The sequence below is a fragment of the Aspergillus oryzae genome, chromosome 8 (assembly GCF_000184455.2).
Source record: "Aspergillus oryzae RIB40 DNA, chromosome 8".
Classification (NCBI taxonomy): Eukaryota; Fungi; Ascomycota; class Eurotiomycetes; order Eurotiales; family Aspergillaceae; genus Aspergillus; species Aspergillus oryzae.
The window spans coordinates 1,976,011-1,989,376 of NC_036442.1; the positions used below are offsets into that span (position 1 = coordinate 1,976,011).

Below are 13,366 nucleotides of genomic sequence, written 5' to 3' on the forward strand. Positions count from 1 at the left end.
GATAATTTATAACTTCGATATATGATACCAATTTGGATTTTTACGTTCTATCTTAATATAACATTGCTCTCTGTCCACAAGCGAACCCCCTGGTGATCAAAGTCACCATCTCAATCCTCCTTCAGCCAAGGCACTTTCTCAGGCAGATACTTATATGCCCTAAATATAGCGTTGCTCTCATACGCGAAACCCATCTTCCACATCTCCTCCAGCTCACCCTCTCCAAGAACAGCCGTATAATCACTCAACTGCGGCACCACAAACTCCCAAACCACATCCCCCGACTCGGTAACCTCTAAAATCCTGCCCGTAGCCGCCTCACAAAGCACGACATTCCCATTCGGCAGTTTCTGCGCAGAACCCATAAACGGCGTGAAAAACCCAATACCACCTGTACTCCGATCCTTGTATTCCCAAATGATATCCTTCGTCTCCCGGGCCACAACAATAGCCCGAGTAAACGGCACCGAGATGCCAGGTCGGAAGACCCCATTATCGAAAATCAAAAGGTCACCAGACGGAAGCTGATGCGCACAATGCTGTTGATTGACCACCGGCTGAGTAAGATGCCAGAGCACTTCACCTGTCTTCCGACTGATAATAACCACAGAAGACGTGTTTCGCATCGAGGCAATGATATTGCCATCGGAGTCAAACGAAACGCTATTGATCAACGGCCAATGTTCCCGCGGATAATCCGGATGCATGCGGAACAGCTCAGTGTCAAGATGATCGATCGCACGCCAAGTCCATAGGAGCTTTGCACCGCCTTTGCCATCGCCCTCGAAGTCCTCCGAGGAAGATCTGTTCGAGGTAGACCACGGCTCGACCAGCTTTATGCAATCGCCGTAGACAATCCCACCGGGCGCTTCACTGCCCGTAATCCCACCCTGTACTTTCGCCGCCTCTTCAGGCGTCAACGCTTCCAGGGTAGTGTAGAGAATCTTCCCATCCGGGAGATGATGTTGATCATGATGGGCCTTTGGATCACGATATTCACGTAGGATTTCTCCGGGCGGCGATACTTGGATCATTGCGCCGCCGCGGTATTTGGCCCACATCGGGAAGAGGTTTGGGGCATCTGGGTGCGCGCCGTTGTAGGCAAGGTTGCCGTCCTGCAGGAGTCTGGCGTGTCGGCCTGCACGGTAGGGAAGCGTCCATTTGTGAACTTCTTTTCCGGTTGTTGAGATGAGGTGCGCGGTGCGGGATGTTAGGGGCGTGTAGAGGATGTAGCCGGGGGAGACTTTGGGGTCGGTGCCGCGGAGGCCTAACCCGCGGCGGCGGAGGGTGTGTTGTTCCATTTTCCTTGAGTGCTTTTATGTATGGAAGCTTGAGAGTTATGTTCTGAGGGTATCTTGAGTGTTTCATTTGGGACTCTGGGGTATATATGTAAAACTTTTGTGGATCCTGAATGGTCGACCGGCATACCGCGGTATGCCGCGGTAAGATAGCCTAGATCTACGTAAGCGATATGGCGTCAATTTGGCGATTACCGTGTTATCGGGATGCCGCGGTGTCTGGTGATATGAGCGATATGCGTTGTTTCGAATATAACTGGGGGATGGAGTAGCTGGAATGTGAGTATTATGTTCGAATTATCGTTGGGGTTATTCGGCGCTGATCAGAATGGACCAAATCTCAGATACACACGGTAAATCTTCGTCGAGCATACATGCCGACGAGAAGGCAGACCCAACATGGATACAAGCCCTTTCTATTGAGAAAGGTGGTATTGAGCGTGTTACGCCTGACCAACGACAGGAAAATGTAACACATTTTTGGAACGCTTGCACTTTCTGGTGTGATCTTACTTCACGGAGTACAGCCCTTAACTTGACATGACTGACGGAATCAGGTTGAGTGCGAACATGGCTGTGGCAACGCTTACCACTGGAGCCCTTGGAGGGCCCATGGGCCTCAAGTTCTGGGATAGCTTCGTCGTTATTCTCGTCGTTAACCTCGTTAGCGACCTTCTTCCGGCATGGACTGCGGCCTTCGGGCTAACAGGGCTCCGCATGACAACCTTCTCGTATGGCCTATTCACCAGCACAGCGAAAGATAACTAATCGATAGTAGACGATATTCATTTGGCTACTGGGGCAATCTCCTCGTGGTCGTCTTCTCCATGGTCGCCACCACAGGCTGGAACGCAATCAACTCCATCTCAGGCGCCGCTGTGCTAAACGCTCTCTCCGACGGACGATGTCCCACCTGGGCCGGAGTAATCATCATCTGCACAGTAGTCTGGATATTCTGTGTTCTGGGAATTAGCTGGATCCACAAAATCGATACATTCATCTGGATCCCCCCGCTGATAGTCTGGTGCGTAACGGCCGGCACAGGGGCTTCGCATTTCAGCAGTACCGAGCCCAAGGAATTCAAAACTAGCCAGGACAGAGCTGCTGCTATACTATCCTTCATGGCTATCATCTTCTCCTTTTCTGTTTCATGGGTCAATTGCGCCGCGGATTACAACGTTCGTATGCCGATCAACACCTCCCGGACGAGGATATTCGGGGCCACATACATCGGTATCTTCATTCCCTCGGTGCTTATTCAGACTCTAGGTGCCGCGTTATACAGCGGAACTATACAACACCCAGAATGGAAAGCCGCATATACAAGTGCAGGTGTAGGCGGGTTGCTAAAAATGGCTCTCGAGCCTGCTGGTGGATTTGGGAAGTTCCTGATGGTTCTGGCCGCGTTGAGCTCTATCCCGGTACGCTCATCCCTTCTATCCCCTTTAATTCTCAGTCATGAAAGACGTTGAACTGACTTGATCATACCAACCAGAACAATATCCCAAACAACTATTCCTTCGCCCTACATGCTCAGAATTTCGGTCCCTGGGCTCTCCGCATCCCCCGCATCGCCCTCGTCACGTTCGGCTTCATTGTCTCTCTAGTGGTAGGCTGTTGCGCAGCCCAGTATTTCAAAGATACACTACAGACCTTCCTAAGTGTCATCGGCTATTGGACGGTGATCCACATCGTCCTCGTCGCAGAGGAACACCTCGTCTTCCGTCGCGGATGGCAGGGCTACGACCTTGATGCTTGGGATGACCCCAAGAAAATACATTTCGGGTGGTCAGCTATCGGGGCCTTCGGCGCCGGTTTCGTGGGCGCTGCACTCGGGATGAAGGTAGCGTGGTATGTTGGGCCCATTGCTGGGTTGATTGGGGAGGGGGCGAATGTGGGACATGAATTGACGGGGGCGTTTTCAGGGATTGCTTTTCTGGTGTTGCGATGGGCTGAGAGACGCATTTGTGGGATTTGAGCTGCTTTTTTAATAGGAGTTTTGGAATTCATTTGGGATGCGATTTATATATATTGTTGATGGTATATTTGGTTCACGTGCACATGCAATGGTACAAATTATGGAGGGCTTGAAAATCCCCAACTAGGCATTAAATCCCAGTTTCCATCTTCTGTCGTTTCAACACCTAGGAACTCGGGGAAGTAACTAGCCAGGTCATGTCCAAAGAAAACCTCACTTTGCTCTGTAGCAAGAGGCTGGGTAACGACCGCTGGGCGCAACTTCTGATGAACCGTTCCAATGACGTGACCGAGTGTATGCGCTGCATGACAGGGAAGACCGATTGTTTGCATCCAGTTAACGAGGCTGAGTATCAATGAGTCGAGTTCGTCTAGGTTGTATATTTGTGATAGTTGCTGCTCGTATGCGTTCAGTAACCGGCATATAATAATTGCAGCGAACGTGATCATGTGGTAGATGTGGTCCGTTAAGTGACGGGTACGGTCGTCCGCGGTGTCCATGGCTAGACGAATGATAGCTGTGGAATGGCGGATCATTTCGGAAATGACTGATTCGCGGGCTCGTGCGGTCTTACATTTGAGGCATTGATCGTATAGGAGGAGGTGGGCGAAATGGAAGCCCATGAGTAGGAATTGGGCGCGTGGTTGTTCTGGCTCGGTCAGTGGATGAGAAATGTTGATTTGGTGTAGGCCATACCGAGTATGAATTGCCACTCTTTCTTCCAGTCCTGTAGACTAGCTATGGATTTTAATAGATCTATCGACTCGCTTGATGTATGTTCGTACAGTGTCCAGTAGAGATGAATCTCACCTACCATCCGCAGTTCGTAATTTGTAGCATGATCGGAGCCCACTATGGCTCGGCATTTCGGTATCTGAGAGGCATGTATCATAGACTTTCTGCTCGTTCCGACGCAATACTGCAGGTGTGCGAGACAGAGATGGTTCCAGATACACCAGTTATCAAGAGTCGTTTTCGTAAGTTGCACATGTGGGTTGGCTGTGTTTACTGCGTCGAACAACGGGCTGGATTGACAGTGTTGCAAGGCGAATCCGCTTAGAAGCCAGCTATCGATGCTCAGCGGAACTTGACCCACCGTTGTGGACCACAATGAAAGGACGATAGCAGCCTGGAAGAACTCTATCGGCTGCGGAGAGACAAGTAATGCGGTTGAGATCAGGGATCGAGCGCTTTGGTAGAGCCTTGGAGCTAGAGTAGTCGCCAGACATTCTGTCGTATGTCGGACAGCGATTAAGCAGCAAGCAGAGAATAGCAGTGGCGATCGATTAACCTTGCCAAGTAGGGCCTTGGGGTCACTTTCAGGATCGAACAGAACCCATCGACCATAGTGCTCTAGGAAGCTTTATTCATCAGACTTGATGCTTCGTGGGGGGTTCCGAAAACGTACATGGTCATGAGATTAATAGCTAGATCGGCCGATATGAGACCATCTAGCACCGATTCGTTTGAGCTGGCATCTGGTGATTTCACTCCGACATCCGATGCTAGATCACGAATGACCATGACAGGTGGAGCCGAGGGATAATCTGTCTTCGGCGCTGTCCTCGCTGCATCTTTGTGTGATGAACTCGCAGGGTTATCAGGGCGCTCAACGGACGGAGGCATGATACTAGTCGAGTCCTCTCCCAAGCGCTCTAATAGGGCCCCGACTGTTCTTTCGAGTTGCTCTATCCTTCATTATATTAACAGCGTACATCTTGAAAGTCGCCAGAAATGAAATCACCTTGCATCTACACTAGTGGTGTGGGAAACTGTGTCCTCCCGTGCAGAGGCTGGCTGATGCTCAAATGAACATCTCTGCTGCAGGCGTTCGCACCGAAGACATGGTCGCCCTCCAGTGCCTGATTCGTAGCATCGTGTCTTTTGTTTTCGACAGGAGACGCACGCACGAGAAGCGCGACCTCGATCTGGAGGCATTGTTGCGTTAATACTACGACACGAGCATTGGCATGAAGTGTAGGAAGTGATTTCGTGTGGAGACTCGCCATGATATGGGGAAATGGCGTCAAATCTTATCGTGCCCACTGATAAGATAAAGCTTTGCTTAGTGATCTTTTACGATCGCTATTTTCCTGAACAGTCCATTGAAAACGACAAGGAAAATAATTCATGGAGTCCCTAGAGTTGCTTTGCGTGGATAATGGTTTTTCTGTTACTGGAATCAATTTTAACATTATTTGCATAGCATATGCTCCCTTATATAAGAATGGTATCAACCGTGGTAACATGTTTCCCGAACGCCGACCCAAGACACGAGAATATATAAACACAAGCAAATAAACCGCTTTATTGTCTCACATTCTGATGCACCTCAACTCTTCCACTGTTATGCCAGGTAGCCAGCATAGTGCCACACTGACCACAGTAATGGTTGTAGTCTTTCAGAGAGGACATCAGGTATGGGATACATCCCAGACAGAAACAGCAACAAATAACGGCAGCCCATCCACTGTGCCTCGTTAGCCCTTGCCCTACTCCGCGACCCTCAAAATCAATGTACGTACTGTGTTGTGTTTCCTGACTCTGCCTCAGTTCTGGTCATCTCACGTACTCCGCAGATGGGGCAATCAACCGGGGTAGGGCCGCGTTGTAAAGCATGTAACGGGGTCGCAGCGTTGTATCCACTTGGATGACCGCCAGCGGCGTAGACGTATGGCTGTGGTGCGGTCATCATGTTGGGATCATGTACTGGAGATTGGACGTGGGCATTTGGAGGAGCGGCTGGCTGGGGGTGGTAGAATTCAGGTTGTTGGTCGAAGACGGGGACGGGGGCTGTCATGGCCAGCGTTAGTGAGAGGATCAGTCGACAGCCAGGGCTGGAAGTTCAACATACTGGGTGGTACTTTCTCCATGGTTAATATGGATAGGAGCAACGAATGTTTCCTAAAGGCTTTGGAATGACTGGGCGATATTTGAGGACGGAAAGAGGAAAATTTGCAGGAAGAGCTAACTGACTACTTCTCTAGTTATATTGAAGTTCATTCCCAATACAATCCTATAATCCTTGAATTAAACTTGGTCATCGCCTCAGACTCTACACATCGATACTATTTCTAGAAACCCAATCAGATACCTTCGGGCGTAGGGTAATTTCCTATCATGAACGCCGCCTCAAAGGTGGGCCATTCAGAGACGCCCATGAAACCCACTGATAGTCATTAGAGTGAACTGTCATAGATTGGCGCGGGATTTTACGAGGCTCAAGCAGGGTATGCCTTGTGGGTGCGGGCAATTTAACTTGTGACCGAAGGCTCGGCTGAGGCTGTACGGAGTAACCATATTACCTTTAATTTAGGTACTTCTTTTAGGCCGATCGTTTGCCGTTTTTAGATTAGGTCTGGGAAATACGATGGCCAAGCATGTCATCGGAAAGGTGGTCAGAACGTAGATTCGTTTGCTTTATGACCTATTCGCTGTTTACCCTAGGAATGTTGGTCTGTTCTGAAGAGTTTCGTGTTGGGTCTAATACGAGGTTCGCCTGCATTAGCACAAACCCTTAAAGGCCAGGGTCAAATGGGTGTGAAAGAGGATAGGATACTCCTTTCTTTTTGGCCCCCGTGCACAACCTTCTTTAGTGTGGGTCTGCCTCTGATCTTCGTCCTCTTTTCTGACTCATCTTCACCCTATACCTTGGCTGGTAAGGCTCTTGGATGGGGGCGCAGTTGCACAGCACCCACGCCATACTCCGTATTCTTGTTGGATACCCTCAAAGATCAACCCTTTCGGTGTGCAGATGAACTGCGAAATGAAACAATTGAGAGCCAAATTACATGGACATTTTTCCGTCAGAAAAACGTTGTCATGGGACTCCTAGCCATTATTCCTGCTTTCGTAGTCAGCCTCGATGCAACTCATTTTAATAGTATGCGGATGGAAGCTTGGCGTTCCTTTGCCCAATGGATGTGGCCCCTATCTTTGTGATAAGAGCTCCAAGTCTTCAATCATGCCACCTGACGCTGAACAAGCACATAAAACATAGATCCTGGCCTCTTGCCCCTAATAGAGCCTCTCCAAAAAGATCCTGGCTCTACTCCTTCCAGATCGAATCAAGAGGAAGTGAGTGCGAGTGCAATGTGCAATAAGGAAGGGCTTGTTTGAGCTTTCTCGGACTCTTCAGTTCCCCTATTGCTGGAAGTCGTTAATGTGGGGACAGAATAAAGGATTCTCTGGTACATGCTAGTGCCACGGTACCACTTTGTCAAAATTGCCAAAGCTAGTCGTATCTTCTCAGCGGATTAGCCCCGGAGGCCTGGTGGATTTTAAGCCATGCCAGATGAGGGGAGGCTTGCCGATGAAGCCTAAGTTATACCTAAGGGCCGAGCTTTACTGCGGAATATGGACTAAAGGTTAGACCCCGAACTCACCTACATACTTGGGCAGTAGTATATGGTGGATGCACAAACCAGATGACTACACGCTGGATCCATGACAGCAAAGGGCAGCTCCGAAATAGGCAACATAGATCGACCCTTTGAGCACGTGTTTAAACGTTGCATATCTTTAGGCTGCCCGAAGAACACTTTATCGACACCGTCTCCTCTTCCACTACTACCGCATATTCAACGGCCACCTGGATAAACCACATTTGCAGGCTCTTCGAGACCCTATTATTTTGCCCCGTCAACATCTCGTAGATAGGGCGGGCAGGCATTGGAATGGAGACGTCATGACTCTAAAGGGGGCGCTGGTTCGAATGGTTCGCTACTGGCCTCACTTGCCCGACACAAGAGGGATAGAGTGTCCGGGGGAGTTCACAGATGCAGAATTGAAAGGGTTCGCCGAGAAAGGGCAAATGTTGTTTGACTTGAACAAACTTGTGAACTACTGGCGGGACGAAATTAGCATCAATGAGGATGGTTGGGTGAGCAATGATCTATACGAAGATGCGGTTCGGAAAGCCGCCCAGCGAAAGGAATCTCTCGTCGAAGCTGCCGAGGGTGATGAGCAGGACATTCGTCTTTTAAAAGAGGGAGGGATGTTTAGGGATCGTGAAGAGATTGATTGATACATGGATATGATAAAACAGAAGTAGAATAAAATATTGGTAAACTGTATCTCAACTGATTATCAGTGCGATTGGCCTCCTTACCCCGAGGTGTCCAAATTTCAGGACTCTGCACTATACATAAGCTAACCAACTATGTGGAACTTCAATATTTTCCGTCAGCTCGTCCCTCTCGTTGCGCGCGAGGAACTGACATATCTTAATTCTGGTTTCCAACTATCCTCAAATGTTTCATTCATGCTGCAATCAATGAGGTCACCTCACAGTCTCTGCTTTGCCCTGATCAAATGCCTGGTTGGCAAGGAAATGCTGAGAAGGTCCGGGAACTGATCGCTCGATACATCAGTGCCGATGTTACATCGATTGCTCTCTTGCGTGACACGACCGAAGGCCTGAACAGCTTTATCCGCAGTATCAGTTTCAAGCCAGGAGACAAGTGATCCTGGACTCAGAACATCCCAACGATGCATATGGCTGGATGGCTCTTCGCGCCATGGGACTAGAGATCTGACAAGTCCCTACTATTCCTGAAATGATTGAGACGGGTATGGTTGTCGCGGCCAATGCAGAGACCTTCGCCCCCGTTTGTTGATGGCCGAACTCGCGCCATCGGCCTCAGTGCCCTTAGGCTCTATAGTGGATAAAAGAACGATGTTAAGAACATTCGCGAGGTGTACCGCCCGAGAGGGATTCATGTCCTTGTGAATATGACACAGCAGGCTGGTTTTGCGGCAGTTGATGTCATGCATCTAAATGTTTCGGCAGCGGCGTTTGGTTTGCACAAAGGCCTTAATTACCACACTGGCCTCGCCGTCTATATGTGAACCCCTCCGACATCGAAGAAGCCGATTCCTCTCCTCCCATCGTTGGGTACGGAGCTGTGTCAACTATCCGGGGTGATCTGCTGGCCCTCTAGTCAACCAGGGGCAGTTGTATTTTTCATCTTCTGGGCTTATGTATCTTTGCATCATTCTCTCGGGGTTATCAGTCTTCAATCGCCTTTTTATGGAGAGCTACACGACTTGTCTCAGATCATACTACAGGCAATCTTCACCTGCCAGGTTGTGTTACTATTTATCCATGCTGGGAAATTTAAGCTTAGAGTTGATGACGTACGACTTCATTTTAGCATCGCCTAACTCCCGAATACAGAAAAGCCCAGGAGCACTAGCAAAGTGAATTATGTTGAAAGTTGGAAACCTATTGGCCACAGAGGGTCAGTGGTGCAGTTTAAGTTCTCTGGGGAAGTGACCTCGTGACAACTTCCCCAGGAAAACTGTATTTGGCTCAGCGGCCGGAACCTGAGTACTGGTATAAAACAGATTCTCGTGCTGTTTAACCAACTTTCTTTCTGCCCCGATGAGACGCATTAGATGTGTTGGACACCCACAATGCCTACCGTGCTGTTTGTCACCTCGTCCACCGCCATTATACCATGTCCCGCACAGAGCCGACCTCGCTGTTTGGCTCTCGTCCGGGGAACCACGCTCTAGGAATCAGCATTGTCGTGTTCATGTCCATCGCCCTCTATAATGCCGTCGAGCTGGTCGTGCTCATCCCGCTAAGCTTCCACCGCTACAGCAGTTTATATTTCTGGGCGCTGATGACATCCACTGTGCTCGGTGTTATCCCCGCAACTATCGGACCGTCCTTGCAGTTCTTCGATCTCATACCGCTATGGCTGAGTATGGTGTTGTCGAATCTTGGGTTTATAATGATGGTCCCGAATCAATCTGTGGTGCTCTACTCACGGCTACACTTGGTGTCACAAAATAAACTGGTCCTTGCCTTCGTGCGCTGGTTGATAATATGGAGTCTGCTCACGATCGTTGTTCCAACAATAGTGTTGAACGTCGGCTCGAGCTACATGCCACAGTCGCTTCCATGGGTGCAGGGATTCGAGGCTATGGAACGGATCCAGGTAACCTGGTTTGCCGTGCAGGAGACCTGCATTTCCCTAATATATATCTGGTACACTATTTGCATGATTCGACTTAGTCCAGACGAAGATAAACGACGACACAAAATTCTGTACGAGCTGGTGATTATCAACATCATGGCCATTGTCATGGATATATCGCTCGTGATCCTCGAGTACCTAGGGTTTTATTTTACGCAGGTTATCTTCAAGGCTACGGTTTACAGCATAAAGCTGAAGCTTGAGTTCGCTGTGCTGAGCATGCTGGTCTCTATTGTGCATCCGCCTAGGTCCAGCGTGGCCACATGGGGAACTAACTGCACCGTGTCAACTTTCTCCTAGCAGGTACTTTTATGTGGTATCCTTATTAGAAGCCTTGCCGGAGATTAAGTAGGAAAATGAAATGACTGCCTCTCGCGTAGATATTCCTAGTACTATCAATTATTTGCCACTTGTGCGATAGAGCACAGACCACCTGGAAATGGGTCATAACAGCCGCCACGATTTGTGCCAGCCAAATTTAGTGAACCAAGAGTGTTTTTTGCCTGTCACCACAGTTGCCGATAGCAGACATGCGCTGATATTGAGACTTCCGTCAATAGTGAATCCCGTTTTATATATTTCGATGGGTGCTACAGGGACCGTGACCTCCATCCAGGCCATAGAGCAGTGGGTCACCGATAGTACAATTATCCAGGATTAGAGTGCTTTCCACCCTCTAAGACTCAGAAACCAAATCGTCACTACAGGATAAGTGTACGAACGCTGATTTGGCAAACCTTCGGCCGGATATCGTGGACGAGGCAAAAGAATATCAACCCGATATCTCAGCTGGAATAATATGCTTCTAGAACGCCACCAACGGCAAACACGCCATATGGCAGCAACCTTAAACTCATCGGCAGGGTTGCCGACCAAATTTATGTTATCGGAAAGGTTCCCGACTTCTTCTCGGATGGAGAGATATGCCTGAATATCTTTCTATGATTTCATCTCAGGTATCTCAAAAAAGGCCTGCTAATGGAATGCACTAGTGACTGGGAAGCAATGAGGCGATGTCCCCCTTTTGTCTCTTCCTATCACTATACTGGTTTGAGGTGGATTGACTTGATATCTAGTACCCGATCATTCTATTCGTGTGACCGAAGATTGACTGGTGAGAATAAACATCGTGAAGGTTTCTTGATCATGTCACCAAGGACTGTCTCATAACACGCTAGGACTAATTACTGCCACTGTTCTATCTAAGACTTCCGGTCGAAACAGGTTGAATATGACATAGTGTGGCACTACGTGCGCCGTTATCTGTGTCCGTAAGAAAGATTGATTCCAATTTAAGAATAGCGATAAGCTTACACGTACTGATATCGGCAGGGACATAAATTAAACAATCTAAAATCACAAGATCTACCGATCCAAGCAATCGACAGATTTAGGCATCGGCGATACCGAGTTCAGAGTACCATTGACCAAGAAACTATTTTATTGGAAACGGTCCGAATACAACATTGAAGAAGCAACAAAGTGATGCATAGAATGCTATCATTTGCATCAAATTTTCCATACGTAAACGGGCAAGTGATCCGCAATCTCAAGTGGAGAGTCACCGTCTCACTCCGCATATCAAACCCCCACATTCTTAATTACCTAGAGATAGGCAACTATAACATTCACCTCAGTACAGCCCCACCTATCCACCACTGATTTGACTATGACCTAAGGGACTGGAGGTTGACCGACGTCATTCCTTGGGCTTCAGCTACAAGTGGATCTACCCCATGTTGTGACACACGGACTCTTATAAACCTGGCCACTACCCGTACCCTAACAAAGGTATTACGATTCCGCTACTCCCAGTGGGTGGACAAACGGTCACATTCGTATTCTACTCTGGTGGGAAGGGGTCCAAGGCATATAATTCTGACGACCTATCCCTACAAGGGTGGTGTTCAATTCTCAAAGTACTAGCGTAAAGAAGAAGAAAAAGACCTGAAGCTACCCAAAATAGCTAATCTTGCTACCCAGCGTTGCCTTCTAAAAAAGGACTTGTGAGTATAAATCTTATGCGAGCCACATTTTGTTGAGGTCGTATGCTTTTCCACATTGGTTTTAGGCAATAAGAATTCTCGGGAAGCATCCCGTAGCTCGCCAGTAACTTCCTGCCAATACCGTCCCAATGCCTCGTGGAAAAGTCAACCCTACCGGTTGATTTAATCAGGGTTGCATATTCAGTGGCGGAGGCGCGGGGTTAGCCAGGTCTAGCCGGCCGCCCATTGGCTGTTAGTGTGCCCATGAGAAAACCTAAACCTGCCCGAAAAGTTACTAGGCCAGGAATAATGCCCTGAAGACAAGAGACTTGAAAAAATCGCAGGATGGCACCCAAGAAGGTCGATCTAGAACACCTTTCGAGGACAAATGGTTGATATCCCAAGGGTTACTCGCCAGGCTTCTGGACCGGCAAGGGATTGAATACCACGGATTGAAGGAAGTAGGAAGTAACAGTCGGGGGCTAGACTTTTCCGACTGCGGTGTACTACTAGTCTCAACGGATAAATTGTCCAGGGCTCCAATAACTTTCCCGTGGCGAGTAGCACGAGAAGCATGTCTGGAGATCCAATGAGGCAGGCCATTCCCGTGAACTGTTTCCTAATATGGCTGCGTTCATCTAGCCGAAGCCGGGCCGGGTCAACCGCAACGTCGTATCGTATTGGCGGGGTTCCCCGCACTCACTCACTGGTAGTGCGGGCTGATAAACCTGGGGGATCTGCGCCACTCGATACTACTTAGAGAGTCTATCTCTATTCTTGTCGGCAACGGCCCCCTTGCTTTTGCCAAGAGAGATCATGCCATCCGTCGTCCATAACCAATACTCGTCCACGAACTTCCTGGACTCGGTATTATTGCAAGGAGCTCTGCATGCTGTTAAATAGCCACCCTGATTATGTTTTCAGGGCCGGTTTATTTGGATTAGTCAGTACACCACTAGAACTTAACGTGGGTGGTTCCGGAGGGTTTATGTTTTAGGGTTTTGGGTTAGAGTTCACGCAGTCCCTGGGATGGATGATGGCGCCAGTGGCAAGTTATTCCCGCAATCTGTCGTGGTATTTACTTCGTGCCGTAATTGGACGCTTGATCAAGGACGGCTT

General features: G+C 48.8%; 6 protein-coding genes across 6 annotated transcripts; 3 read left to right on the forward strand and 3 right to left on the reverse strand.

Moving 5' to 3' along the window:
• Nucleotides 1–110: 110 nt before the first annotated feature.
• On the reverse strand, nucleotides 111–1,301 carry AO090010000530 (uncharacterized protein; the record flags this gene model as incomplete). The annotated part of the gene is made up of 1 exon (XM_001827457.1): nucleotides 111–1,301. The coding sequence occupies one exon, from the start codon at nucleotides 1,299–1,301 to the stop codon at nucleotides 111–113; it is 1,191 nt and encodes a 396-aa protein (XP_001827509.1).
• A 325-nt stretch (nucleotides 1,302–1,626) lies between these two features.
• AO090010000529 (purine-cytosine permease family protein) lies at nucleotides 1,627–3,276 on the forward strand (the record flags this gene model as incomplete). Its single annotated transcript, XM_001827456.1, has 4 exons — nucleotides 1,627–1,799; nucleotides 1,856–2,029; nucleotides 2,077–2,719; nucleotides 2,794–3,276. 4 exons carry the CDS (start codon nucleotides 1,627–1,629, stop codon nucleotides 3,274–3,276), a joined length of 1,473 nt encoding a protein of 490 aa, XP_001827508.1.
• Nucleotides 3,277–3,374: 98 nt separating this feature from the next.
• AO090010000528 (uncharacterized protein) lies at nucleotides 3,375–3,776 on the reverse strand (the record flags this gene model as incomplete). The annotated part of the gene is made up of 1 exon (XM_001827455.3): nucleotides 3,375–3,776. The coding sequence occupies one exon, from the start codon at nucleotides 3,774–3,776 to the stop codon at nucleotides 3,375–3,377; it is 402 nt and encodes a 133-aa protein (XP_001827507.3).
• An 853-nt stretch (nucleotides 3,777–4,629) lies between these two features.
• On the reverse strand, nucleotides 4,630–5,214 carry AO090010000527 (uncharacterized protein; the record flags this gene model as incomplete). The annotated part of the gene is made up of 2 exons (XM_023233612.1): nucleotides 4,630–4,964; nucleotides 5,187–5,214. 2 exons carry the CDS (start codon nucleotides 5,212–5,214, stop codon nucleotides 4,630–4,632), a joined length of 363 nt encoding a protein of 120 aa, XP_023094216.1.
• Nucleotides 5,215–6,810: 1,596 nt separating this feature from the next.
• Nucleotides 6,811–8,302, forward strand: AO090010000526 (uncharacterized protein; the record flags this gene model as incomplete). Its single annotated transcript, XM_023233613.1, has 3 exons — nucleotides 6,811–7,159; nucleotides 7,277–7,389; nucleotides 7,802–8,302. 3 exons carry the CDS (start codon nucleotides 6,811–6,813, stop codon nucleotides 8,300–8,302), a joined length of 963 nt encoding a protein of 320 aa, XP_023094215.1.
• Nucleotides 8,303–8,437: 135 nt separating this feature from the next.
• On the forward strand, nucleotides 8,438–10,562 carry AO090010000525 (uncharacterized protein; the record flags this gene model as incomplete). Its single annotated transcript, XM_023233614.1, has 9 exons — nucleotides 8,438–8,467; nucleotides 8,557–8,738; nucleotides 8,844–8,938; nucleotides 8,990–9,076; nucleotides 9,145–9,217; nucleotides 9,291–9,414; nucleotides 9,460–9,518; nucleotides 9,594–9,613; nucleotides 9,676–10,562. 9 exons carry the CDS (start codon nucleotides 8,438–8,440, stop codon nucleotides 10,560–10,562), a joined length of 1,557 nt encoding a protein of 518 aa, XP_023094214.1.
• Nucleotides 10,563–13,366: the final 2,804 nt, after the last annotated feature.